Below are 27860 nucleotides of genomic sequence, written 5' to 3'. Positions count from 1 at the left end.
GGAGGGGCGACTGCTTTACTATACCAAAGGAAGAATTTCTCCTCGCTTAGCAACAGCCCAGCCAATGAGAAATGTTACAGCCCCGCCAATGAGAAGTCATTGCCACCCCTGAACTCCTACTTTCCTCCAACGAATTTTCATGTAGAACACCCCCTCCCAACTCCCCCCTTTTCCCTATAAAAGCAGACTCCCTTCCTTTGCTCTCTAGACTTGCCTGTAGTTCCTCATAGATTATGACCCCGGAATTGCAATTCTTCTGTTCCTGGATAAACCCACTTTGGTGATAAAATAACCCGGTGTTTTATTGGTTTTAGTTCAGCATTATACAGCTTGATAGGTTTACATGAAGTGAACATGCCGTGTAATCAGCACCTAAATCAAGAAACGGAAAATTATTTTTTTAAAAGGGGGTAGGGTGGAAAAAACAAACAAGAAAAAAGAAAACGGAAAATGATAAGCCAATCCAGAGTCTCCTCCTGTCTCCCCATCTAGTCACTATCTCTTCCCAGAGTAATAACCCTTCTGACTTCTAACCTATACTCTTTGGTATCTGGCTTCCTTCACTCAACATTAGATTTGTGACATTTAGTTGAAGTTCATTCATTCTCATTTCTGTGTAGTACGGCACAGTGTGACTAAACCAGGTATTGGTGCTAATGAGGAGCAACTAGAACTCTCCTACACTGCTGAGAGGACTATGAATTGGTCTAACCGTGTGTATTGTGATTTATATTAAGAAATACATATTTGGCCTTTGTCCCTGTACCTTGCACTGAGCTCCTAAAGCCCTAGGACTTTCCTAAGTGATAAGAGCTATAGATAAAGGTGCCTTTTCTTATTCATACAAGCCCCTTTCAACCACACCTGAGTTTATGTTAATGAGGTGACTTTTGGAAAGCCACAAAGCTGGTTGCCAGGGGAACCAATCAGGACATAAGAGGTTTGCAACTTTTAGTCCTACTCCCCAACCCCTAGGAGAAAGGAGAAGGGCTGGAGATTAGCTTAATCACCAATGGCCAATGATCTAATCTAATCAATCGTGCCTATATAGTGACACCTCCCTAAAAATCCCTGAGCTCTGGGGTTTGGAGAACTTCTGGGTTGGTGAATAAGAAAACATCCATGTTCCCAGAAGGTGGTACACTCCAAACTCCAAGGGGAAGGAAGCTTCTGTGTTGTGGGTTTTTTTGTTTGTTTGTTTGTTTGTTGGCCTCTCCACATGGCTTGAGGGATCTTAGTTCCCCAAACGGGGATTAAAGATTGAACCCGCACTCTCGGCAGTGAAAGCGCGGAGTCCTAACCACTGGACCACCAGGGAATTCCTGAAGCTTCTGTGTTCTGTGCTCTGGATCCTTCTGGACCTTGCCCTATGCATCCCTTCATCTACCTGTTCTGTTAGCATTCTTTCATATCCTTTGTAATAAACTGGTAATCTTCTAAGTAAACTGTTTTCCTGAGTTCCGTGAGCCACTCTAGCAAATTAATTGAACTGGAAGAAGGGATTGTGGGAACCTCCAATCTGTAGGTACTTGCCAACTTCACTTGAAGTTGCAGGTGGGCCGTCTCCTGGAACTGAGCCTGTTAGGGAATCGTTGACCGAAACCGCCCGCCTTGGCTAGACATGACGATAACCACTTGCATGAGTTGTTTCGCAGCAAGAGGTCCCAGTAAGGATCAGGGTGCTGCCACCGAAAACTAACTGGGAGAATGCGGGAGGGGCCCAAAGGAGGGAGGACACGCCAGCCCACAGTATGTCTTGTAAAACTAACCCAGAAGAATTCAGGAGGGGCCAAAAGGAGGAGGGAGGAGATGATATGTCCTGCCAACCTCCCAGAAAGCCTCACGCTGGAATCCATCTTGGCTGAGAGATGCGTGCGCCTCCAGGAAGGACCCTGAGTCAGAATAATTGGCCAGAGACAATCGGAAACTAACCCCATCACTGTAAAACTTGAGACTGCGAACCATGTGACAGAGCAGTTCTCCTGGGTTCCCTTACCCTGTTGCTCTCCACCCAGGTGCCCCTTCCCAATAAAGTCTTTTGCTTTTGTCAGCACGTGTGTCTCCTCGGACAATTCATTTCCAAGTGTCAGACAAGAGCCCTCTCTCGGGCCCTGGAAGGTGTCCCCCTTCCTGCAACGAGCCCTTAACTTGCAGGATCTCATGCTAACTCCAGCTAGTGTCAGAACTGAATTGAAGTGTAGGACCCCATGCCGGTTGGAGAATTGCTTGGTGTGGGAAAACCTCCACGCATTTGGTGACCAAAATACAGAAGTATTCTAGTAGTGGAGAAACACAGGAGTTTCCTTAGAGCCACTTTGAAAAATAGGCTGGCAGTTATCAACTACAGCTGAACATACACCTACACCAAGATACAGCAATTCCAACCTGTGAAATAAAATTCATGTTTTATGGCAAGATAAGAAAAATTTAAACATAAAAATTTTTTTCTCTGCCCTTTGGCCTCCTCTCTCCCCTCTGCAGCGCACTGTGTATCTGCATTAGGCATCGACCAAACCTCCCCCATTGGCAGAAATACCTGCTCTACCATAAAGAGAAACATTCTCCAGGCATCAACAAGACAACTCCTTAAAAGATAACATTCCTTCTGGATCTTGTAAGGGGCCACATGACACACCACTTTGTACTCACAGATGTGGATTGTGCAAACTATCTATGTCATTTAATGTACAGTCTTCTGTCTCAAAAACCTATATAACTGTGCTTTGACCTGTAATGGGTGGAACAGTTCTCAGAGCTTTCTGAGAGGCTGTTCCCAGGTTATAATCTTCCATTTGGCTCAAATAAAATTTTCCATTTCTTTCCTAGATCAACTGATTAATTTTTTTCATTGACAAACCCCAAAGTATATATCCAACAAGTGCATACAAAAGGCACAAACAAGATTAGGGTTAGTAAATGCAAACTATTACATATAGAATGGATGGACAATAAGGTCCTACGGTACAGCACAGGGAACTATATTCAGTGTGATAAACCATAATGAAAAACATGTAAAACTGAGAATATAAAAAGTATAGGGCTTCCCTGGTGGCGCAGTGGTTAAGAATCTGCTTGCCAACGCAGGGGACACGGGTTTGAGACCTGGTCCGGGAAGATCTCACATGCCGCGGAGCAACTAAGCCCGTGCGCCACAGCTACTGAGCCCGCATGCCACAACTACTGAAGCCTTTGCACCTAGAGCCAGTGCTCCGCAATAAGAGAAGCCACTGCAACGAGAGGCCCACGCACTGCAACGAAGCGTAGCCCCCGCGCGCAGGAATTAAAGAAAGCCCGTGCTTAGCAAAGACCCAAAGCAGCCAAAACTAAAATAAATAAATAAATTTTTTAAAAAAAGAACATATATATAAAACAGTCACTTTGCTGTACAGCAGAAATTAACACAACATTGTAAATCAACTATACTTCAATTTAAAAAAAATTTTTTTTTAAAGGTACAAACAAGAATGCTTACAGCAGCACTATTCGAAAGAGCCCCTAACTGGAAACTTCCTAAATGCACATCAATAGTAAACCAGACAAACTGTAGTGTAGTCACCACTTTTGAGAGCCCCTGGATCACTGCATTATAAGACCCAAATGGCAGAGTCCTTTGCACTTGTAGGGACCTAGGGCAGGCCATCTCAAAATATACCTCAACAGCATATTGATTATTTCAAATGAAAGTTACTGAAAAAATGACTGATACAAGAAGGACACTTTGACCTTCCTCTCTGTCTCCCTGAAAACAGGAAATATATCTCCCACGTGAAAGGTGTCTTCCCTGTACTGAGAGGTAGAAAGACTCCCTTATCACCAGAGACAGGAAATTCAGGGCCAAGAAGGCTATATAAACAATATAAACAGTTACTTCTTTTTTTTTTTTTTTTTTTTTTTAAGTCATTTTCAACAATGAGCAAGGATTTTTTTTTTTTTTAATTATTTATTTATTTATTGATTTATTTTATTTATGGCTGTGTTGGGTCTTCGTTTCTGTGCGAGGGCTTTCTCTAGTTGTGGCAAGCGGGGGCCACTCTTCATCGCGGTGCGCTGGCCTCTCACTGTCACGGCCTCTCTTGCCGTGCAGCACAGGCTCCAGAAGCGCAGGCTCCAGACGCGCAGGCTCAGTAGTTGTGGCTCACGGGCCTAGCTGCTCTGCGGCATGTGGGATCTTCCCAGACCAGGGCTCGAACCCGTGTCCCCTGCATTAGCAGGCAGATTCTCAACCACTGCGCCACCAGGGAAGCCCAACAGTTACTTCTTTACTAATTTACTACCCAAGCCCAAACTTTGCTTAAATTCCTTAGTAATGAAGCACCCAAACCTAAGTTTCTTTGTTTTGTCAATTTCTCTCCAATTTACTGTTTCTTTGTCTAAAAGAAACAATTTTGTCTAGAAGTTGCCTGTTTTGGCCACTTCTTAGGTTCCATTTCTATGAGACCTCCATGGGCAAGGATTAAAATGTGTCTCTTTTTCTCCTGTTAATCTGTTTTGTGTCAATTTTATTACTAATCCAGCCACAAGAACTCAAGAGAGGTGAAGAGGGAAATTTCCCCTCTCCCATACACTATATCTTGGACCAGCTAGAGAACCTCCTCTTGCATGGGGCTCAGAAGCTTTAGAGTTTTCTTTGCTGATGAGTGAGAGCAAGTCTCCCAACCATGATGCAAATTGCCTCCAAAACTCCAAGAAGGCCTCCAAACATTTTGGCTTTTTTGTAGTGCGTGGGCGGGGGAGACACAAGTTTCAGCAACTCGCCTTTTGTTTTGGAAAAAAAATTGCATTCCAACATACCTCTTCTTTTGGATCTCCAAAACATCTTTGAGCTGGCAGGTTCCTGTATTTTTCTGAGACAGAGCCTTCTGTAATGCCCATAAGTCTAACCAATGCCTCCACGGCACCTGTTTCATTGTACTCTTGGAACATCATAATTCTGGCAAAAGATTTGTTTTTTCTAGTTCCTGGGGTGGCTCTAGGATGGGTTCTTTGCGCCACGGATGAGCAGCCCTTTAGAGAGAAGACACATCACACGGTGTAGAAGCAGCACCAGAAGCTGGCTCCAACCTCTGGAAACCCTGGGGAAAAAAGGAGACCATTGGCCAAAGAGAGACATTATGGTGTGTTGGATCCTACTGATTGCCAACCCAATAGCGATTTCCACCTTCTTTCTTGCTAATCCAACCTTGGATTTATTGGGGAGGTCGGAGGTAAAGAAGTCCAGTTTAGGAGGTGATCCTTGGTCTACCTAGTTCTTGAGGGGATGATGTCGCCCCCTAGAGGACATTTTGAAAATTATGGAGGGAAATTATTTTTGGTCGTCAACTGATTCTCAAGGGGACAATATTGCTCCCTTGGGGGTGTTTTGGAAATTTGCGTGAACTTTTGGGACATCACAGTAATGAGGAGGTTGTTACCGGCACTAGAGGATAGGGAGTGGGGATGATAGGATGTCCTGCAACATTACATTGGTAATGAATGATTACCCAATGAACGCAGTTAAAGATAGTTCATAAATAATGGAAAGAACAGCTTACACTAAGGTATATTAAGCTGTCATGCTGAACTTTTCCAGTTCTTTTGGAATTGTGTGCATAGCAAAGTCATGGTAGACTCCTGGAAATTTACAAAATGTATACCACTATGTTTGGGGTAATAAAATGTTTTGGAACTTGATAGAGATGGTGGTTGCCAATGGTGGCTGTACTAAATGCCACTGAACTGGTCACTTTAAAATGGTTAATTTTAGGGACTTCCCTCCCAGTCCAGTGGTTAAGACTCTGGGCTTCCACTGTAAGGGGCACGGGTTCGATCCCTGGTTAGGAAAATAAGATCCTGCATGACATGGGGCGGCCAAAAAATAAAATAAAATGGCTAATTTTATGTTATGTGAATTTCACTTCTGTAAAAAAAAGTTTAAATAGATATAAATTTGAGAATATATCATTACATTGAAATTTCTCTATAAGCTTTAGAAAAGTATAAGGGGAAAGAGGGAAAGGGGACACTTTTAGATGTTGAATGAGTCTAGAAGTGCAGAGAAAATAATTTATAGAGCAGTTAGCTTTACTTTTCAGGGCTCTTTTTAACAAAGTGATCATTTGACAAGAGTTACTAAATACTCACAGGTAAAGGCTCAGGTCACTCCCTAACCAAATGCAAATGAGTACATGCCATGGATCTTTAAGGTCAATTTCAAGGTCAACATATTAACAAATCATTCAACGCTAAGGATCTGTTTTCGCTCTTCAAAAGAGATTGACTCCTTTATTTTCCTTTCTATGATCCATTTACATTTCTCTTTAATAATATAAGGCAACTCAGCAAAAGTGTTTATTTCCAAAGGTTTATGAAAAAGATACTTGATATAGCCCTCTGCTGCCCAGTCATTCCATGACTTCTAAAAGTCTTTCCTGCACAGAGATTATTTGATCCTGTCATTGGATCATTTGATCCTGTGATTGGAAATAGTAGCATGGCATAGTTCGATAGCTTTAGATCAGAACTTTGAAAAAAGTTAAAAAAAAACCCAAAACCTTTTTATTATGGAAAAATTCAAAGATACACAAAAATAAAGGGAAGAGTAAAATGAACCCTCATGTCCCCATCATCCAACTTCAACAATTATAAACTCATAGCCAGATAACCAACAAGGACCTACTGTAGAGCACAGGAACTATACTCAATATTTTGTAATAACTTATAAGGGAACAGAATCTGAAAAAAATAGATATATATGTATGTAAAAAATGATACAAATGAACTTATTTACAAAACAGAGACTCACAGACATAGAAAACTGTAATGGGAATCTGAAAGAGAATATATATATATATATATTCAGAATCACTTCGCTGTACACCAGAAACTAACACAACATTGTAAATCAACTATATTTCAATTAAGAAAGAAAGGAAGGAAGGAAGGAAGAAAGAAAGAAAGGAAGGAAGGAAGAAAGACACCAGTCCTATTGGATTAGGGCCCACCCTAATGATTTCATCTTAATTTGATTACATCTGCAAAGACCCTATTTCCAAGTAAGGTCACATTCATACGAAGCAGGGATTGGGACTTGAACATATCTTCTTAGGGGACACATTTTGACCCATAACACTTCATACAGATGTGAATTCATCAATCTGTATAATGAAATGTATGTACTTTATCATATTATACTTTTATTAAAACATATTATTTTTTGGGACTTCCCTGGTGACGCAGTGGTTGGGAGTCCGCCTGCCAGTGCCGGGGGGGGGGGGGGCGGGCACGGGTTCGAGCCCTGGTCTGGGAAGATCCCACATGCCGCGGAGCAACTAAGCCCCTGCGCCACAATTACTGAGCCTGCACTCTAGAGCCCACGTGCCACAACTACTGAGTCTGCATGCCACAACTACTGAAGCCCAATGCACAAAGCCCTGCTCTGCAACAAGAGAAGCCACCACAATGAGAAGCCCGTGCACCCCAACGAACATTAGCCCCCGCTCGCTGCAACTAGAGAAAGCCCACGTGCAGCAATGAAGACTCAACGCAGCCAAAAAAAAAATAAATTTATTTTAAAAAATTAGTTTCTAAATCTCCATGTATTATTTGACTCTCATAGCTTCTAAACAGCAGACCGTGTGTACAGAGTGGCTCAGAAAGTGTATTGACCCGTAATTTCCTGGTGGTTCAGTGGGTAAGACACTGCACTCCCAATGCAGGGGGCCCAGGTTCGATCCCTGATCCGAGAACTAAATCCCACATGCATGCCGCAATTAAAAGGTCCCATGTGCTGCAACTATGACCTGGTGGAACCAAAATAAATATAAATTTAAAAAAAATTTTTTTAAAAAGCAGACCCATGAGAGATACCCAGAGCTTAAGCCAATGTCTTTTTTTTTTTAATCAACGTATAGTTGGTTTACAATGTTGTATTAGTTTCAGGTGCACAGCAAAGTGATTCAGTTATACACTTTTTTGGAGAATGTTTTCGCTTATAGATTATTACAAGATATTGAGTATAGTTCCCTGTGCTATACAGTAGGTTCTTGTTGGTTATCTAGTTTTTATTTAGTAGTGTGTATATGTTAATCCCAAACTCTTAATTTATGCCCCCAATCCAATGTCTTTTTTTTTTGTTTAGTTAATTTTTCTTTTTTTATGGCCTTGCCACGTGGCTTGCAGAATCTTAGTTCCCTGACCGGGGATCGAACCTGGGCCCACGGCAGTGAAAGTGCTGAGTTCTAACTACTGGACCGCCAGGGAATTCCCCCCAGTGTCTTTTATTTATTTATTTATTTATTTATTTATTTATATAAATTTACTTATTTTTTTATTTTTGGCTGTATTGGGTCTTCATTGCTGCTCGTGGGCTTTCTCTAGTTGCGGCGAGCGGGGGCTACTCTTCCTTGCAGCGTGCGGGCTTCTCATTGCAGTGGCTTCTCTTGACGCAAAACACCGGCTCTAGGTGCGCAGGCTTCAGTAGTTGTGGCACGCGGGCTCAGTAGTTGTGGCACGCAGGCTCTAGAGCGCAGGCTCGGTAGTTGTGGCTCACAGTCTTAGTTGCTCTGTGGCACGTGGAATCTTCCTGGACCAGGGCTCCAACCTGTGCCCCCTGCACTGCCAGGCGGATTCCTAACAACTGCGCCACCGGGGAAGTCCCCCCAGTGTCTTTTAAATAGCCCTAAGGGTTACATGTTTCTAACAGGAAGAACAGGAAAAGAATTCAGGCTAGAATGAAGCAGGACTCAGATCTTTCTTCCACTGTTCTCCACAGTGACTGCAATTTAGAATCATCTGGGGAGCATTTTGTAAAAATCCCAATGTCTCAGCTCCACCCCGGACCAATTAAGCGGTCTCTGAAGGTGGGGCCTGGGCACTGCCTTTGCTAAAAAGCTCTCCAGATGATGCTAATGTGCAGGTGGGTGAGAACCGCTGCCTTGGTTAACGGTGAGCAGTCACCTGGGTGGAAGTAATTATGTAATCCTTAAACCCAGGAGCCTGCTCTACTGAATCACTGGTCTCCAACCCTTTTAAGTTACACAGTCTCAGTTTGGGCAGCTGTTCTGATTAGCTGTTGCTAAAAACCAAACTGCCCATGGGTGTATATCCAAGAGAAGTGAAAGCTGTCTCAAAGAGATATTTGTGCACCCATGTTCACAGCAGCACTATTCATCCTAGTGGAAAAGGTAGAAACAACCCAAATGTCTATTGATGGATGAATGGATAAACAAAATGTGGTATGTACTTACAGTGCAATATATTCAGCCTTAAAAAGGAAGGAAATTCTGGGCTTCCCTGGTGGCGCAGTGGTGGAGAATCTGCCTGCTAATGCAGGGGACACGGGTTCGAGCCCTGGTCTGGGAAGATCCCACATGCCGCGGAGCAACTAGGCCCGTGAGCCACAACTACTGAGCCTGCGCATCTGGAGCCTGTGCTCTGCAGCAAGAGAGGCCGCGACAGTGAGAGGCCCACGCACCGTGATGAAGAGTGGCCCCCGCTGGCTGCAACTAGAGAAAGCCCTCGCACAGAAACAAAGACCCAACACAGCCAAAAATAAATAAATAAATGAATTAATTAAAAAAAAAAAATAAGTGTGAGCTACTAATAATAACTACCATCCTGTAGGAAAATCCAAATGAATGTCTCCATTTAAAAAAAAAAAAAAAAAAAAAGGAAGGAAATTCTGACACATGCTACACATGGATGAACCTTGTGGACCTTATGCTAAATGAAATAAGTCAGTCACAAAATGATAAATACTGTATGATTTCACTTATATGAGGTATCTAGAGTAGTCAAATTCATAGAAACTAAAAGTAGAATGGTGGTTGCCAGGGGCTGGGTGGAGGGGAAAATGGAGAATTGTTTAATGGGTATAGAGTTTCAGTTTTGCAAGATGAAAAATTTCTGGAGATTGGTAGCACGATGAGGTAAACGTACTGAACAATAGCAAACTGTACACTTAGAAATGGGTGAGCTAGTACATTTTATGTGATGTGCATTTTACCACAATTAAAAAAAAAACTTCCCTGAAGTTTAGTGGCTTGAAGTGGCAACAATCATTTGATTATCTTTTTTTTTTTTTAAGGTGGCTGACATTTATTCTTTTTTTTCAAGACAAACAATTTTTACTGAAGTATAGTTGATTTACAATGAGGTATTAGTTTCACTTGTACAGCAAAGTGATTCAGTTATACGTATATATTCTTTCTCAGATTCTTTTCCATTATAGGTTACTACAAAATATTGAATATAGTTCCCTGTGCTACACAGTAGAATCTTGTTTATTTTATATATAGTAGTGTGTATATTTTAATCCCATACTCCTAATTTATCCCTTCCCCCCTTCTCCCTTTGGTAACCATAAGTTTGTTTTCTATGTCTGTGAGTCTATTTCTGTTTTGCAAATAAGTTCATTTGTATCTTTTTTTAGATTCCACATATAAGTGATATCATATGATATTTGTCTTTCTCTGTCTGACTTACTTCACTTAGTATGATAATCTCTAGGTCCATTCATGTTGCTGCAAATGGCATTGTATCATTCTTCTTTTATGGCTGAGTAATATTCCATTGTATATTTGTACCACATCTTCTTTACCCATTCCTCTGTCGATGAACATTTAGGTTGCGTCTATGTCTTGACTATTGTAAATAGTGCTGCTATGAACATTGGGGTGCATGTATCTTTTTGAATTAGAGTTTTCATCTTTTCCACATATATGCCCAGGAGTGGGACTGCTGGATCGTATGGTAACTCTATTTTTAGTTTTTTAAGGAACCTCCATGATGTTTTCCATAGTGGCTGCACCAATTTCATTTTATTATCTGTTACAGTATTTGTGAGTCAGGAATTCAGGATGGCTGATTCTGGCCTGGGACTTCTCATATGACTGCAGATCATATGATTAGAACTGGAACAGTGGATGAATGGAGAGCTAGGGGCTGGGCAGGGACCTCTCCATCTTTGTGTAGTTTCAGGGTTTCTCCACACGGTGTCTCCTCATGGGCTGGTTGGGCTTCCTCTCAACATGGTGGCCTCAGCGCAGTAGGACTGCTTATCTGGCAGTTCAGGGCTCAAACTCAAGTGTTCTCATGAACAGGGTGGAAGTGGCCTCCTCTTTCCTGACTTAGCTCGGAAGTTAAGCAGTGTCCCTTTTGCCACATTCTATTGGTCAAACAGTCACCAAATCCAGTCCAGTTTCAAGGAAGGAAACATAGACCTCCCACCCCTTCAATGGAAGTAGTGTCAAAGGGATGTTGTGAGAAGAGTATGTAGGATGAGAGATATTATTGTACCCATCTTTGCAAAATGCCATCAGCCACAGTGATGATCAAGACAACTTAGTGAGGGACTTCCCTGGTAATCTAGGGGATGTGGGTTCCATCCCTGCTTGGGAAACTAAGATCTCACATGCCACGGAGCAGCTAAGCCTGCACACCGCAACTACTGAGCCCACGTGCCACAACTAGAGAGCCGGTGTGCCTCAACCACAGAGCCCACGTGCTCTGGAGCCTGTGTGCCACAATTAGAAAGAAGCCTGCATGCTGCAACTAAGACCAGATGCAGCCAAAAATAATAAATAAATAAATATTGATTAAAAAAAAAAAGAGAACTTAGTGAATCCCCTTGTCGCCATAATTTTTTCCCTAGTTGAAATCATTTAACCCTGGGGAATATCTGGAGTTAAATATAGAAATGTTCAAGTGATCCAGACCTCAGGAATGAATTTTTTAAAATTAATTAATTAATTTATTTTTGGCTGCATTGGGTCTTCGTTGCTGTGCACGGGCTTTCTTTAGTTGTGGCTGAGGGGGGGCTACTCTTTGTTGCAGTACGCCGGCTTCTCATTGTGGTGGCTTCTCTTTTTGCGGAGCATGGGCTCAAGGCATGCGGGCTCAGTAGTTGCAGCATGCAGGCTCAGTAGTTGTGGCTCGTGGGCTCTAGAGCACAGGCTCAATAGTTGTGGCACATGGGCTTAGCTGCTCCGTGGCACGTGGGATCTTCCCAGACCAGGGCTCAAACCTGTGTCCCCTGCATTGGGAGACGGATTCTTAACCACTGCGCCACCAGGGAAGTCCCAGGAATGAATCTTTTGGTTTAAGGAATTTGTGCATATTTGGCTTTTTATGTACCAGAAATGTTTAAGAGAATCTGGCCTTTCAGAGTTTCCTGGTGAGATCTGTAGTTCTCAAAAAAAATTCTCAAAACTTTTCCCTGCATTTATTTAAAGACCTGGGATGACTAATTCTAAAATGGTTTAGCAAAAAAAAAATTATATATATATAAATATATATATAATGTGTGTGTGCACGTGAGAGAGAATAAATGTGTCAAAACTTAAAATTAATGAATCTACATAAAGTTATGTAAATATTCATTGGACTATTTCTTTTTTTTATAAATTTATTTTATTTTTATTTATTTTTGGCTGCGTTGGGTCTTTGTTGCTGCGCATGGGCTTTCTCTAGTTGCGGCGAGAGGGGGCTCCTCTTCATTGCAGTGCGTGGGCTTCTCATTGCGGTGGCTTTTCTTGTTGCAGAGCATGGGCTCTAGGCATGCGGGCTTCAGTAGTTGTGGCATGTGGGCTTCAGTAGTTGTGGCTCGCGGGCTCTAGAGTGCAGGCTCAGTAGTTGTGGCTCATGGGCTTAGTTGCTCTGCAGCATGTGATATCTTCCCAGACCAGGTCTCAGACCTGTGTCCCCTGCGTTGGCAGGCGGATTCTTAACCACTGTGCCACCAGGGAAGCCCTGGACTACTTTCTGTAAGCTTGAAGATTTTTTTTGTTTTTAAGCTTGAACATCCAAGTTTTTTTAATTGGTTAACTTCATCTTTGATTTATTGGTGTCACTTTTTCCCTTCATTAGAATTAAAAATTAACTATAATGATACAAACATATCAGTTATATAAATCAATATCATAAACCATAACTTAACTAATTATGAAGATACAGTATACTATAACTCATAGGACAAAAAAGGGCCCATTAAAAGTCCCAAATATAAAATAAAAATTTTTGACAGAATAAAATAAAATTAAAATGATCAAATGGCTCTTCTCATTCTGTCCCTGAACTTCAAACCATCTGCACCTGCATCTCATCCTCTAGAGTAAGATAAGGGGTAAGGTCATGATTGGAGGCTGAATTGGGGGTCAGGAAAGCAGTTAGGAAAGGGCCTTTCCTAGGGGGCCCAGCAATATTTGGAAGAAACATGACAAATCTGAAGAGGCATGTGCTTCCCAAACTTGCTCATTTCAAAGACAGCGTCAAATTATTCTAAGCAAAGCAGTGCTCATTCTGGAAGAGTTGACTTGCATCTTTAGTGCTCAGGATCCTGAATTTTTTTTTTTTTTTTTTTTTTTTTTTTTGCTGAGCCAGTGGCTTGCAGGATCTTAGTTCCCCAACCAGGGATTGAACCTGGGCCCTCCGCAGTGAAAGCACAGAGTCCTAACCACTGGACCGCCAGGGAATTCCCTAGGATCCTGAATTTTTTACATTCTCTATTTGCCTCAAAGTACAATGATCACACTATTGCAATTATCAAATAGATTTCCAGGCTTAAAAAAAAATAAAGGGACTTCCCTAGTGGTGCAGTGGTTAAGAATCTGCCTGCCAGTGCAGGGGACATGGGTTCGAGCCCTGGTCCGGGAAGATCCCACATGCCGCAGGGCTACTAAGCCTGTGCACCACAACTACTGAGCCTGCGCTCTAGAGCCCATGAGCCACAACTACTGAGCCCCTGTGCCACAACTACTGAAGCCTGTGCACCTAGAGCCCGTGCTCCGTAACACGAGAAGCCACCACAGTGAGAAGCCCACACACCTCAACGAAGAGTAGCTCCTGCTCGTTGCAATTAGAGAAAGCCCGTGTGCAGCAAGACCCAACGCAGCCAAAAATAAATAAATACATAAATAAATTTATGAAAAAATAAAATAAAAAGACCATACACAAAACTAATCCAATGTTATATGTCAATTATATCTCAGTTCTTAAAAAATTCATGATCTGGTTTCTCAATGATCCCTTTGTCCCCTGGGGTCACCATGGCACAGTCACCTGACTTCTTTTCGTTCCTCCCGAGTCTGTTTGGTCATTACTTCCTCTGAGAGATGTTCCCTGAAACCACAGTACAAAATACTCCCCCTAGAGGTTATATATTGCCTAGCACAGGGCTGGGCATTGAGGACGTCCTCAGGGAAATGTAAATGAATGAAACTATCAGAGAGACTAAATTCAGAAAAATGGAGAGTGAGTTCACGTTCTCAGAATATTATTTCCTGACTCCTACACTAAGCCAGACACTGTCATAGCTCCTTCTTTTCCTTGACAGCACTTCTCAAAGTTTCTGTTTATTTTTCTGCCACTTTCAGCAGAGAAAGGAACTAAAGTCAGGGAGAGAAAGAGAATTGGGGTTGGGCAAAAACGGAGAGAATAGAAGAGAGAATTGGGTGGGGAGAATATTCGGGTTATCTAATGCTCTGTAGCAAGTGATCAGCAACCTTGCGCCGCAGGGCTTGCTGGTTCTTAGTTCCCCAACCAGGGGAACTGGGGCCCCAGCAGTGAAAGAGGCCAAGTCCTAACCACTGGACCGCCAGGGAATTCGCAGCAAACAATTATTTTGCTTACAGATCAGCACTTTGGGCATGGCTTGGCAAGAATGGCTTCTCTCTCCTCCCTCTGGGGTGACTTGACGGTCTGCCAGAGGATCTCCTTCCAAGACGGCTCACTCACGTGGCCAGCAAGATGGTGCTGGCTGTTGGCTGGGGCTGTTGGCCGGGCTGAGGGTCAGAAGCTTTGGTTCCTCTCCATGTGGACGTCTCCATAAGGTGCTTTGTCTTGTGCTAGTATGGAGGCTGGGGTTAAGAGCAAGTGTCCCAAGAAACAGAAAGTGGAAGCTGACCACTTCCTTTTTTTAAAAACAGCTTCACTGACATATTCGCAGACCATGCAATTCACTCATTTAAAGTGTACAATTCAGTCATTTTGGGTATATTACATTATTAATTTTTTAAAAATTGTGATAAAAATGTATAACATACAATCCACCATTTTACCCATTTTTAAGTGAACAATTCAGTGGTATTAAGTACATTCACAGTGTCATGCAACCATCACCACTACCTACTTCTTTTTTCATCACCTTTCGTATCTGGGTTCTTTCACTTAGCATAATGTTTTCAAGGTTCATCCAAATTGTGGCATGTATCAGTGCTTCATCCTTTTTTATGGGTGAATATTATACCATTGTATTGATTTACCACATTTTATTTATCCATTCATCACCTGATGGATGGATTTGGTTGTTTCACATTTGGCTATTGTGAATAATGTTGCCATGATGATTGGCATACAAATATCTGTTTGAGTCTCTGCTTTCAATTCTTTGGGTATATGCCTAAGAGTGGAATTGCTGGGTCCTATGATAATTCGATGTTTAGCTTTTTGAGGGGAGGCTGCCCATTTCTTAAGGGCTGGACTCAGAAATTGGCCCAGCATTCACTTCTATCATATTCTATTTTTAAAAAAATTTATTTATTTACTTATTTATTTTTGGCTACGTTGGGTCCTTGTTGCTGCGCTTGGGCTTCCTCTAGTTGTGGCGAGCAGGGAATACTCTTCATTGTGGTGCCAGCTTCTCATTGCGGTGGCTTCTCTTGTCACAGAGCACAGGCTCTAGGCGCACGGGCTTCAGTAGTTGTGGCATGTGGGCTCAGTAGTTGTGGCTCATGGGCTCTAGAGCGCAGCCTCAGTAGTTGTGGTGCACGGGCTTAGTTGCTCTGCGGCATGTGAGATCTTCCCAGACCAGGGCTCAAACCCGTGTCCCCTGCACTGGCAGGCAGATTCTTAACCACTGCGCCACCAGGGAAGTCCTATCATATTCTATTGATCAAGCAGTCATAGAGGACAGATTCAAAGACAGGGGACATAGATTCCTGCCCCCCCCCATACAAATGAAGATTATCAAAGGGTTTGAGGACGTTTTAAACCTCCCACAGAGAGTCTGGGAGGGAGGGGTGGTGGTGAGGGCCAAGAAGAGACCCTCAGGTAGGCAGAGTCAGACAAAGAGGACGAACTTAAACTCTGGGTCTTGGCAGGTGCAGCCCATGCTCTCTGCCTGGGGTTCTTTCCCTGCTTTGGTAGTTTTAACCTTTATTGACTCTGTAAAGCTCAGCTGAGAGTTTACATTCTCAGAATATCTTTTCCTGACTCCTACATTAAGCCAGACACTGTCATAGCTCCCTCTTCTTTTTCCTGACAACACTTCTCAAAGTTTCTATTTCTTTTTTTTCTTAATTGAAGTATAGTTGATTTACAATGTTGTGTTAGTTTCATATGTACAGCAAAGTGACTCAGTTATATATATATATATATATATATATATACATATATATATTCTTTTTCAGATTCTTTTGTATTATAGGTTATTACAAGATACTGAATATATTTCCCTGTGCTATTCAGTAGGTCCTTGTTGTTTATCTACTTTACATATAGTAGTGTGTATATGTTAACCCCAAACTCCTAATTTATCCCTTCCTCCCCTTCCCCCATCCCCCCCTTTACTTTTTTTTTGGCTGTGCTGTGTGGCATGTGGGATCTTAGTTCCCAGGGATGGAACCCGCACCCCCTGCAGTGGAAGTGCAGAGTCTTAACCACTGGACCACCAGGGAAGTCCCCCTTCATTTTTTTTTTTTTTTCCCCTTCGTTTTTATTTGACTAATTTATCTCTCCTACTGGGCTGTGACTGCCTCTTAAGCAGGAGAGTGTCCATTTTTATCATGACTGTATCCCCAGGGCCTGGCACAAAGTCCAATGCATAGTCGGGATTTGGTAAATATTTGTTGAGTAGCTGAGTTTGTGAATAAGTCTTTGACTGATGAAGAACTGTCTGTCTCCGCTACTAGAGTGTCAGCACCACTCAGGGCAGATCTGTTTCCCTTGTTCACCTTATTTTCACCGGGCACGATGCATAGTCGATGGGGTAACTTGCCTTCAAGATGGTCCCCAAATGATCCTTGCCCTCTAGTAGTAACACCCTTCTTGTCATCCCCTCCCATGATGAACAGAGCTGGCCAGTGTGTGGCCAATATGATATTGGTGACAATGTGTGACTTTCAAGGCTGAGGTATAAAAAGCATTCCCGCTCTCAGCTTACTCTGAGGATCACTTGCTCTGGGGGATGCCAACGCCATGTCAAGAGGACACTCCAGCAACCTGGTGGTTAGGCCCAGAGGGAGAGGAATTGAGGTCCCCAGCCACCAGCCAATATCAACTCGCCAGCCATGTGAGTGAGTCGCTTTGGAAGGGGAGCTGCCCCACCACCGCGATCATGCCATCAGAACACTGTAGTCCCACGTGTCATCTGACCACATCCCCATGGGAAACCCTGAGCCAGAACTGCCCAGCCAAACAGCTCCTGAATTCCCAATTCACAGAAACTCTAAGAGATTATAAATATTTATTGTTGTTTTCAGTCCCTAAATGTTTATATAATTTATTCCATATCCATATATATATATATATATTTTGGCTGTGTTGGGTCTTTGTTGCTGCGCGCGGGTTTTCTCTAGTTGTGCTGAGCGGGGGCTACTCTTCGTTGCAGTGTGCGGGCTTCTCATTGCGGTGGCTTCTCTTGTCACGGAGCATGGCCTCTAGGCGCGTGGGTTTCAGCAGCTGTGGCATGCGGGCTCAGTAGTTGTGGCTCACCGGCTTAGTTGCTCCGCGGCATGTGGGATCTTCCTGGACCAGGGCTCAAACCCGTGTCCCCTGCATAGGCAGGTGGATTCTTTTTTTTTTTATATAAATTACTTCAGTTTCATTATCTGTCTTAATTTTTATTTATTTATTTTTATTTTTGGCTGTGTTGGGTCTTCGTTTCTGTGCGAGGGCCTTCTCTAGTTGCAGCAAGCAGGGGCCACTCTTCATTGCGGTGCGCGGGCCTTTCACTGTCGCGGCCTCTCTTGTTGCGGGGCACAGGCTCCAGACGCGCAGGCTCAGTAGTTGTGGCACACGGGCCTAGTTGCTCCGTGGCATGTGGGATCTTCCCAGACCAGGGCTTGAAGCCGTGTCCCCTGCATTGGCAGGCAGATTCTCAACCACTGCGCCATCAGGGAAGCCCAAGCAGGTAGATTCTTAACCACTGCGCCACCAGGGAAGTCCCTCCATATTTTTTTGAATGATATATTTTTAAAAAATATTTATTTATTTATTTGGCTGTGCCGGGTTTCAGTTGTAGCATGAGGGATGTTTACGTGTGGCATGTGACCTCTTGGCTGCAGCATGTGGGATCTAGTTCCCTGACCAGGGATCGAACCCAGGCCCCCTGCATTGGGAGTGTGGAGTCTTAACCACTGGACCACCAGGGAAGTCCCTTGAATGATATTTTGACCTCTGATGAATTGCTACCCTTTTCTGATTCTCAGAGTCATACTGTAAAAGGGGAGGAAATATCTATCTCTGAGGTTCATAGGGTATGTACCTCACTGGACAAGGTCAGAGCACATAGTAGGAGCTTAATGTACCACCAGCAGTATAACCTCCTGAGGAAGCACGTGGGCCTGCATTTGAATCCTAGCTTCACTACTTCTAAGATATAAGACTTTGTTCAGGCCACTAATATCGATACTTAACTTTGCTGGACCTCAGACTCTTTAGCTGTGAAATGGGAATATTAAGGAATTTATCCACTCTTGCAAGGGTTAGAGAAATAATCCATGTAAAACCCATTTAAACTCCATGAGAGGGCAGCTATTTTTTAATTCTTATTTAAAAATTTTTTTACTGCTCTATCCCTAGCACAGAGACTGATGGTTGACAAGCACTTTTTTTTTTTTTTTTTTCGGGGGGAGAGGCCTGTGCCAAGAGGCTTGTGGGATCTTAGTTCCCTGACCAGGGACTGAACCAGGGCCCTCGGTAGTGGGAGCGCAGAGTCCTAACCCTGGACTGCCAGAGAATTCCCAAACAAGTTCCTAATAAGTATTTGTTGAATGAATAATAAAAAGGTATTTTGTCTAGGGAAAATACATATTAGCTATTACTAACCTACAAGATTCCCCACCTGCTTCATATTATGATTTAATCTCTTGCCACCCTCTCACTCTGCTCCAGCCACCCTGCCCTCTCCACAGCTCCTCAATTACATTAGCATGTGCCAGCCTCAGGGCCTTTGCAGCTGCTGTTCCATCCAGGAATGCTACATTTCCCAGTTATCTACCCAGCTTGTTTCTACGGTTCCTTCAGATCTCTGCTCAACAGTCACTTGTCACCCTGTAGTCCCATATCCTGTTTTAATTTTCTCCAAAACATTTACTGAGGGCCTGATTTATATATTTTTTCCTTTGGGCCCTCCTCAAGGGAACGTAAGTTCCATGAGGGCAGGATTTTATCTATTTTACTCGCCACCCTATTTCACAACATCCCCGTTACCGGGATTTCCGCAGACGCTCCATTTTACTTACTGAATTGAAGGCCTCATAAACGACCACTTGGGTATCCCTGTGGGGCCAGAAGCCGCGCGGATTTTTGGCCAGGATTGGCAGGAGACTCCATCACGTGACTGGCTGATGCCCGCCCACCTCGGAGGCTAAGGAGGTCCACGTGGTTCCAGGGTCCAGGAGCGGGCGGGGCTTGGAGAAGGTACTGCGCAGGCGCGATCCCTGGCGCAGGCGCAGATGCGGCCTGGGCGCGCGGCCCGCGGCGGTTGGCGGCTTGTGGGGCCGGCGGGCGGTTGCCGTGAGCAGGACCAGAGCTCCGGCGGCGAGAGCCGGCGCCATGGTGGAGAAGGAGGAGGCGGGCGGCGGTATCAGCGAGGAGGAGGCGGCTCAGTATGACCGGCAGATCCGTCTCTGGGGATTGGAGGCCCAGAAACGGTCAGGGCCGGTGCGGCTTGTGGGACTGAGGGTTTGGAGGGTGGTCTGGCCTGAGGCGTTGGGGAGCCGGAGGGTTTAATTTGAAGAGAGGAGGCGGGAATCGTGTACCCGGCCGTGGTCGCCTTCACGAGAGGACTGGAGGGGTTGATTTGGGATGTTTCCTCGGAAGGTATGGGAAGAGGGAACGTCCTAGGTGGTGGGAGGGCCGTTCCGAGGAATTGGCGACCTCTAGAAGGGGAGCTGGGGGAGTTCTGAGAGATCCGGAGGATGCAGACTCAGGAACTCGACGCCCGAAGGGAGCGATGGTGGCGTTTGGATCGGGGTTGGGGACTTAGGGAAAAGGGGGGGCCAGGAATGCATGGAAACGATGAAAATGGGGGGGCATAGTTCATTCATTCATAGGTAGTGGAAACCTGTTCTCTGCTGGATGCTGGAGAGACTGGCGAGCCCAACAGATGCGAGCTTACATTCATTCTTGTGGCCTCTAAGGGGTGGGCCAGTCTGAAAGAGTGAGGGTTTTTTTCGAGGAGTTTTGGAGCAAGTAATTTCAAGTGAGGTTCCTGAGAGGCTCGGAGAGTCTGGCGGGGCTGGAGGTACCCGAAGAGATTGCTTGTGTCTAGATCTGGGGGTGTGTCCCGAGAGGACAGGATTGGGGATACCTTGGGCATGGGGGAGTAATTTTAGGAGGGGATGAGGTCTTTGAAAGAGGTGGTCGATTTGATCAGATATTTATTGAGCACCTGCCACCGGCGCTGAGCGGGTATTAATGAACTAGGCAGACTCCTTGCCCACTTGGAGCTTACGTTCCGGTGGGGGAGGCAATACACATAAAGAAATAATAACATATTAGGCAATGCAAGTGCTAGGGAGAAGAAATAAAGCAGGGAAAGAGGATCAATAAAGGATGGTGAGGTGGGAGAGCTATTTTGATAGGGAGGCCAGGGGAGGCCTCTGAAGAGGTAACATTGAGCCTCGGACCTGTATGAAAGGAAAAGCCGTGTGGCCATCTGGGAAGACCTTTCTAGCATCGGGGACAAGTGTAAAATCCTAGAGGCCAGACAGAGCATGCTTGGCAAATGAGAGCAACAGGGTGGCTGGAACCAAATGAGGGGTAGCTTTTTTTTTTTTTTCTGTTTTAAATTAATTAATTGATTTATTTTTGGCTGCGTTGGGTCTTCGTAGCTGCGCGCGGGCTTTTCTCTAGTTGCGGCGAGCGGGGGCTACTGTTGATTGCGGTGCGTGGGATTCTCATTGCAGTGGCTTCTCTTGTTGCGGAGCACAGGCTCTAGGCGTGTAGGTTTCAGTAGTTGTGGCACGTGGGCTCAGCAGTTGTGGTGCGCGGGCTTAGTTTCTCCACGGCATGTGGGATCTTCCCGGACCAGGGCTCGAACCCGTGTCCCCTGCATTGGCAGGTGGATTCTTAACCACTGTGCCACCAGGGAAGTCCCAGGAGGTAGCTTTTGAATTCTAAGTGTGCTGGGAAACCTGTTGGAGAGTTTTGAGCAAAGGAGTAACACGATCTGAGTTGTGTTTGAAAAGGATCGCTCTTGCTGCATGGAGAACAGGTGGAAGTGGGCAGAAGTGGAAATAAGGATTCCGCTTAGGAGGCTGCTGCGGTAATCTCCTTGAGATGCAAGTAATGGTGGCTTGGAACTCTAGGGAAGGGGTCAGATGTAGATTCTGGATATAATTTGAAGGTAGAGGGGACAGGCTTTGCTGAAGGATTAAATGTGTGGAGTGGGAGAGGCAGAACTCTAGGTTGCCTCCAAGGTTTTTGGCCGAAGCAGTTGGAAAGATGGAAGTGCCTTTACTGACTGAGGTGGGGGAAGAATCAGCAGTTCTCTTTTGGACTTAACGTTTTAGCTGTTTACTATACATGTAAGTAGAAATATGTGAGTGGTTGAGTTCAGTGATGAGGTCTGGGTGATGGGGGGTGGTTATGTGATGTGCGTGAGTACAGAGGGCAGAATTAATTGATCGAAGGGTTGGGGAGGCAGGCAGGTCAAGAGGTTTGAGGGGCGGGAGCTTCTAGAACTTTTTGGTGAGAGAGCGTGTGTGGTGGGTGGGGTGAGGTGGGGGTCACTTCAGGCTCATTTCAGGTGTATGGAGCCTTCTGTGATTGGGGAGGAGGGCGCATTAGGAGGCATTAGCAAGCACTGGACTGAGGGTTGAAGGCACCTGAAATAGAAGACTGGGGATTAAATGATGAGAATGGGCCTGAAGACATAGTGTCGAATGAGTCTAGGAACTGCCGTTTGAAGGAATGTTAGGGGTTCCTGAAGGGTTGAGAAGGGTATCCTAAGTGTACTAGAAGGGTTGATCCCAGGCGTTGGGGGCAGCAGGTGGTTTTGTTTGAGGGAGGGTAAAGTTGGTGAGGATTAAACTGGAATTAGTGAGGGAGCTGTCAGAGGGGTAGGAATGAATGATTTATCTGAGGAGCGTTAAAGAATGGATGGAGGGCTCCTGAGGGAGAGGTGACCTAAGGGGCAAGTCAAAGTCGGGGTATGGAATTCTCGGGAGGTGGGAGTTATTCTGAGGAAGTGAAGATGTCTAGAACTCAGCGGAGAACCTAAAAAGGATTGGCTGAGGGTCCTGGGAGGGTAGGAAGGGGTTAGCTATAATTTGGAATCTATAGATTTGTATACAGTCTTACAGAGTTGATTAAAGTGCTCTCTTGTCCCTTTTTCAGCTGAGTCTCATAGCAGCTCTTTGGAGAAGGAAAGGCAGTGATTTCCTCCTCTGTACAGAAAGGAAGGAGGCTCCACAAAGCAAATTGACTTTGTCTCTAAGGGAAATTGTCTCTAAGGGAAATTGTCTCTAAGGGAACTCCAAGTGGGATAGGAGAACTTCGGGGACTGGGGTTCCTTGTGAAATAGAAAGCAGCCTGGGAATCAACAGACTGCATTCTGGCTACAGTTTTGCCTCTGACTCTATAATGTTGGACCAAGGTTGTCAGAGAATTGGAAGGGAGACAAATAATAATAAAAAGGGTCTTCAAGGGAACTCATACAGTCTGGAGGTTAAAAACTGGTGTGTATCTCTCATACAATGTTTTAAGTTTTTTGAAATTAGTTGCCAGCATTTAAAAATCTAGAGAATTGGCCAAATTTGGGACAGTTTGAGCATCAGAAGGAATAAAATCGACTTCACTTAGAAATATTTAATAATGTGTCTTCTGATGTAATGAAATAAGAACCTCAGTGCATCATCTTCAATGTTTTCCGCCCAGATATCATGTTTTCACAGAACAGAGGAACAAATTAAAGGGCACCATTGAGGTAATGATGAGATGTCCAGAATGTGGGACGTTTTACAAGACGACTGCCCTGGTTCTCTTCCAGAAGTCAATGTCATGGAAAAAACAAGCAAAGGGACTGTTCTAGATTAAGAGAGTAAAGGGTGGAGCCAAGTGCAAGGTGTAACCCTGACTGGATCCTGGTTCAAAAAGAAAACTTCCCTAAAAAACATCTTTTAGGCAATAGGGGAAATTTGAGTATTCAGTCCTGTTAGATGATATTTGGGAATTATTTTCTAGATGTGCTAATAGTGTGGTTATGAAGGAGAATGTCATATTTCCATAAATAGGAAATAGGTTGAGATAAATGAGATAAAGTAGTCGTCAGTGGGATGAGTGGAAACTCCAAAAGGACAAGGAAGACTGTAGGAGGAGCAGATTTGCCCAAGCAGGTCGAGGTGAGGAAGTCTTAAGTTCTGTCTTGGATTCTGACAGGACATTTAAGTAAGTATAATGAATGGGCAGTTGGATGGAGCAGGATTGTAGATTTAAGTGAGAAGTACTGTACTGTAAGTGAAGAAGAGAGTATTTTTAGAAGGAGAAAATGGTCAGATCTTCCAAGTGGCCCCATCATTTTTCTGGTCACAGTGACCAGAAACCTAGGAGCCTCTGTCCTTTCTGTCCACATCCAGTCTATTGGGAATTTCTCTAGGCTCTGCTTCAAGCTCTGTCTCATTCTCCTTTCTTAGTCCAAGCTACACCCATTGTCTCAGATCACCTCAACAGTTCCTCCCTGGTCTCCCCTGTTCCACGTGTGACTCTTTATAATCCATCCTCCACACAGCAGCCAAACTGATTTAAATTTAAAAAACAGATCACAGCAATCCTGCTTAAAGCCTTCCAGTGATTTCCTGTATACTCAGATCTTTTAAAATCCATTGCCTTTCCTGCCCTGCCTTGTCCGACCTTGCCTGCATCTCCCTGGCTCACTCCATTCAAGCTGCTTGTATCTTTATGTTCCTCAAATATGCTAAAGCTCTCTCTGGCCTTGGGGACGTTGTGCTCGCCCTACTCGAAATCATCTTATACAGGATTTTTGCATGACTCACTCTCACGCATTAGACTCTCAATGTGGTTGGAATATGAATTTGGTCGTCTTCAGAATTTTTAATCATGAGTGGAATTCATTGGCTTGACTTACCTCACAGTATGTATTGTGAATTCAGATTGTGGTGTAAAGACTGGTTCCTTCCCAGAAATTGAAAAGGTATTCCCATGGCAGCAGAAGTAGAGAGGAGAGTAAATCAGCAAGTATTTATTCAGAACCTACTATATGCAAGGCAGCATGGGGGAGACATTGAGAGAGGGAAAAAAAAAATCACAGATCCTGGTTAGAATTGAATTTGGGATCCCAGCTCTGGGCACCCATTAGCTGTGAGAGCTTAGACACCTTTTCTGAACCTCAGTTTTTTTCCTTTCTCAAGGCAGACGTGGATTCTTTCCTATGGAAACGTGATGGCCTACTTGGGGGCCTGTGGAGCCATTTGGCCTTTTAGGGAGAGAAATTGTATGCAACATTTAGGATGTGTGCTTTTTTTCTGAGAGGAAAACGGTGAAGAACCATAATCAAGGTTTCAGTGAGGCACTGTATGTACTGTACCTAGCTCAGTGCCTGGAACTTAGCCCTCTGTGGTTGGTAATTACTGTCACTGTTGTTACCAATAGACTCTATACCCAGTATGTCACAGTGTAATTTTTTTATAAATTTATTTATTTATTTATTTATTTATTTTTGGGTGTGTTGGGCCTTCGTTTCTGTGCGAGGGCTTTCTCCAGCTGCGGCAAGCGGGGGCCGCTCTTCATCGCGGTGCGCGGGCCTCTCACTATCACTGCCTCTCTTGCTGCAGAGCACAGGCTCCAGACGCGTAGGCTCAGTAGTTGTGGCACACGGGCCCAGTTGCTCCGCGGCATGTGGGATCTTCCCAGACCAGGGCTCGAACCCATGTCCCCTGCATTGGCAGGCAGACTCTCAACCACTGCGCCACCAGGGAAGCCCCATGGTGTATTGTTTTAAAAATAAATTTTATTTATTTATTTATTTTTGGCTGCGTTGGGTCTTCATTGCTGTGTGTGGGTTTTCTCTAGTTGCGGCGAGCGGGGGCTACTCTTCGTTGCAGCGCGGGCTGCTCATCGCAGTGGCTTCTCTTGTTGCGGAGCATGGGCTCTAGGTGCGCAGGCTCAGTAGTTGCGGCGCATGGGCTCAGTAGTTGCGGCTCACGGGCTCTAGAACGCAGGCTCAGTAGTTGTGGCGCCTGGGCTTAGTGGCTCCACGGCACGTTGGATCTTCCCAGACCAAGTCTCAAACCCGTGTCCCCTGCATTGGCAGGCGGATTCTTAACCACTGCACCACCAGGGAAGTCCTGGTGTATCTATTAATTCAATAGCAATTGGAGTAACAGTGTGGTAAGTCCCAAGCACAGTCATAGATGCTAGAGATACCATGGTTTCTGGAGCTTACTGACATTATAATGGAGGAACGAGCAATGAACACATAAACAAGTAGCAAAATTCCAGATAGAAAAGATGTAGACCTATTTTGGATTAGGTGGCCAGTGTGGACTTTTTTAAGGAGGGGCAGTTGAGCTGAGACCTAAAGAATGGGTCATGTGAAGAGTTAGGGGAAGAAGCAGAGAGAACAGCTAATGCTGTAGCTAATGCTGTAGCTAATGCTACGGTGGGAGCAAATGTGGCACTTTCTGGGATCAAGGAAGGCCAGCCCAGCTGTAGGTAAGTTACCAGGGGCGAGAGTAGGATGAGACAGGCAGGAGTGGTATGCAGGGCTGTTGGTAAGGAGCTTGCATGGGAACCATTGAAAGGTCTGAGCAGGAGAGTGGCGTGGTCAGGTTTAGAAGCTCTCTACCTGAGATGGGGACAGTGGATTGTTGGGGGGCAGGAATTGGAAGCAGGGAAGCCAGGTGTCAGGCTCTTGTGGTTTTATAGGTGAGAAATGGTGGCTCAGAGTAGGGCTGTGTGGCTGTGAAGATGGAGGGAAGTGGTGGACGACGCTGCTGTGAATAGCATTGTACATGATTTTTGTGCCCACGTGAGTATTTCTGTAGGATTGATTCCAAGAAGGGAATTGCTGCATTAGAGTCTGAGTAATGATAGCCAACATCCTTCAGTGCTGACTGTGTGCCAGGTACTATTTTAAGTGCTTTTCATGTAATTGAGCCATAAATAAGCAGTAATCTCAGGGCCCCTAGAATGGTTAAGGATTAAAAAGATAAACATGATATTCAGTGTTTGTTGGCAGTTGAATTAAAAAACCTCCCAAGGGACTTCCCTGGCGGTCCAGTGGTTAAGCCTCCAAGCTTCCACTGCAGGGGGCATGGGTTTGATACCTGGTCGGGGAACTAAGATCTGGCATGCTACGAGGCATGGCCACAAAAACAAAACAAAACAAACAAACAGAACCCCAAAACCCTCCCGAGCAGTCAGAGTCTATGGAGCTCTCTAGGATGGAGGGATCCTAGAGAGGCCATGGGCTGCATGTGATTTATGTCAGAGGCATTTATGTGGAGCAGTTGCTTGAAGAGTTTAGAGGGTACTCGCCTGAGTCTGCCATGATAAGGACTTTTTGAGGAAATGGCATTCGAGTTGGGGTTTGAAGTCTGGAGGAAAGGCTTGACTAGGCAGAGAGAGGAAGACAGGGTGCGTTTCAGGTGTGTGGAACGTTGTGTTTTAAAGTCTGCAGGGTTTAAAGTCTGATTTAAAGTTTGCAGCTGGCAAACATGTATGCAAAACCACCTGGCATCCTCCCCATCATAGAACAGGTGCTCCATAAATGTTACTTGAGGGGCTTCCCTGGTGGTGCAGAGGTTAAGAATCTGCCTGCCAATGCAGGGGACATGGGTTCGAGCCCAGCTCCGGGAAGATCCCACATGCCGCGGAGCAACTAAGCCCGTGCGCCACAACTACTGAGCCTGCGCTCTAGAGCCCGCGAGCCACAACTGCTGAGCCTGCGTGCCACAACTACTGAAGCCTAGAGCCCGTGCTCCGCAACAAGAGGAGCCACCACAGTGAGAAGCCTGCGCACCGCGATGAAGAGTAGCCCCCGCTCGCTGCAACTAGAGAAAGCCTGTGCACAGCAGCGAAGACCCAACGCAGCTAAAAATAAATGAATGACTGAATGAATGAATGAATAAATAGCTTCTCTTGTTCCTGCACTGATTCTTTTTTTTTTTTTTAAAGACACACACACATACACATTTGAGGGTTTTTTTTTTGTTTGTCTGTTTTTTTTAATTAATTAATTAATTAATTAATTATGGCTGTGTTGGGTCTTCGTTTCTGTGTGAGGGCTTTCTCTAGTTGTGGCGAGCGGGGGCCACTCTTCATCGCGTTGCGCGGGCCTCTCACTATCGCGGCCTCTCGTTGCGGAGCACAGGCTCCAGACGCGGAGGCTCAGTAATTGTGGCTCACGGGCCAAGTTGCTCCGCGGCATGTGGGATCTTCCCGGACCAGGGCTTGAACCCGCGTCCCCTGCATTGGCAGGCAGATTCTCAACCACTGCGCCACCAGGGAAGCCCCTCAAGTAACTTTTATGGAGCACGTGTTCTGTGATGGGGAGGATGCCAGGTGGTTTTGCATACATGTTTGACCAGGTCGTCAAGGAGATTAAATCATGAAGTCAGAATTGGTATCTCCATTTTACAGATGAATAGACTGAAGGTCAGAGAGGTCGTGCAGTTTGCCCGGGTCACCCAGTTAGGAAGTGG

General features: G+C 44.8%; 1 protein-coding gene and 1 long non-coding RNA gene across 2 annotated transcripts in view; one reads left to right on the top strand and one right to left on the bottom strand.

Moving 5' to 3' along the window:
* Window positions 1-284: 284 nt before the first annotated feature.
* On the bottom strand, window positions 285-19520 carry LOC118885729. The gene is made up of 3 exons (XR_005017547.1): window positions 19437-19520; window positions 4792-5072; window positions 285-372 (listed from the first exon to the last, which is right to left on the bottom strand). It is a non-coding gene; the product is annotated as an uncharacterized LOC118885729 (long non-coding RNA).
* A 131-nt stretch (window positions 19521-19651) lies between these two features.
* The window catches only part of SAE1 (SUMO1 activating enzyme subunit 1), a 68153-nt gene continuing 59944 nt past the window's right edge, over window positions 19652-27860 (top strand). The window contains exon 1 of the mRNA XM_036834397.1: window positions 19652-19847. Within this exon, the coding sequence (XP_036690292.1) occupies window positions 19750-19847 (98 nt within the window). The 5' untranslated portion in view covers window positions 19652-19749. The remainder of the gene's footprint in view (window positions 19848-27860) is intronic.

This window comes from Balaenoptera musculus, chromosome 19 (assembly GCF_009873245.2).
Source record: "Balaenoptera musculus isolate JJ_BM4_2016_0621 chromosome 19, mBalMus1.pri.v3, whole genome shotgun sequence".
NCBI classification, from domain to species: Eukaryota; Metazoa; Chordata; class Mammalia; order Artiodactyla; family Balaenopteridae; genus Balaenoptera; species Balaenoptera musculus.
The sequence above is the reverse complement of the archived record's forward strand: the minus strand, read 5'-3'. Positions and strand labels throughout refer to the sequence as shown.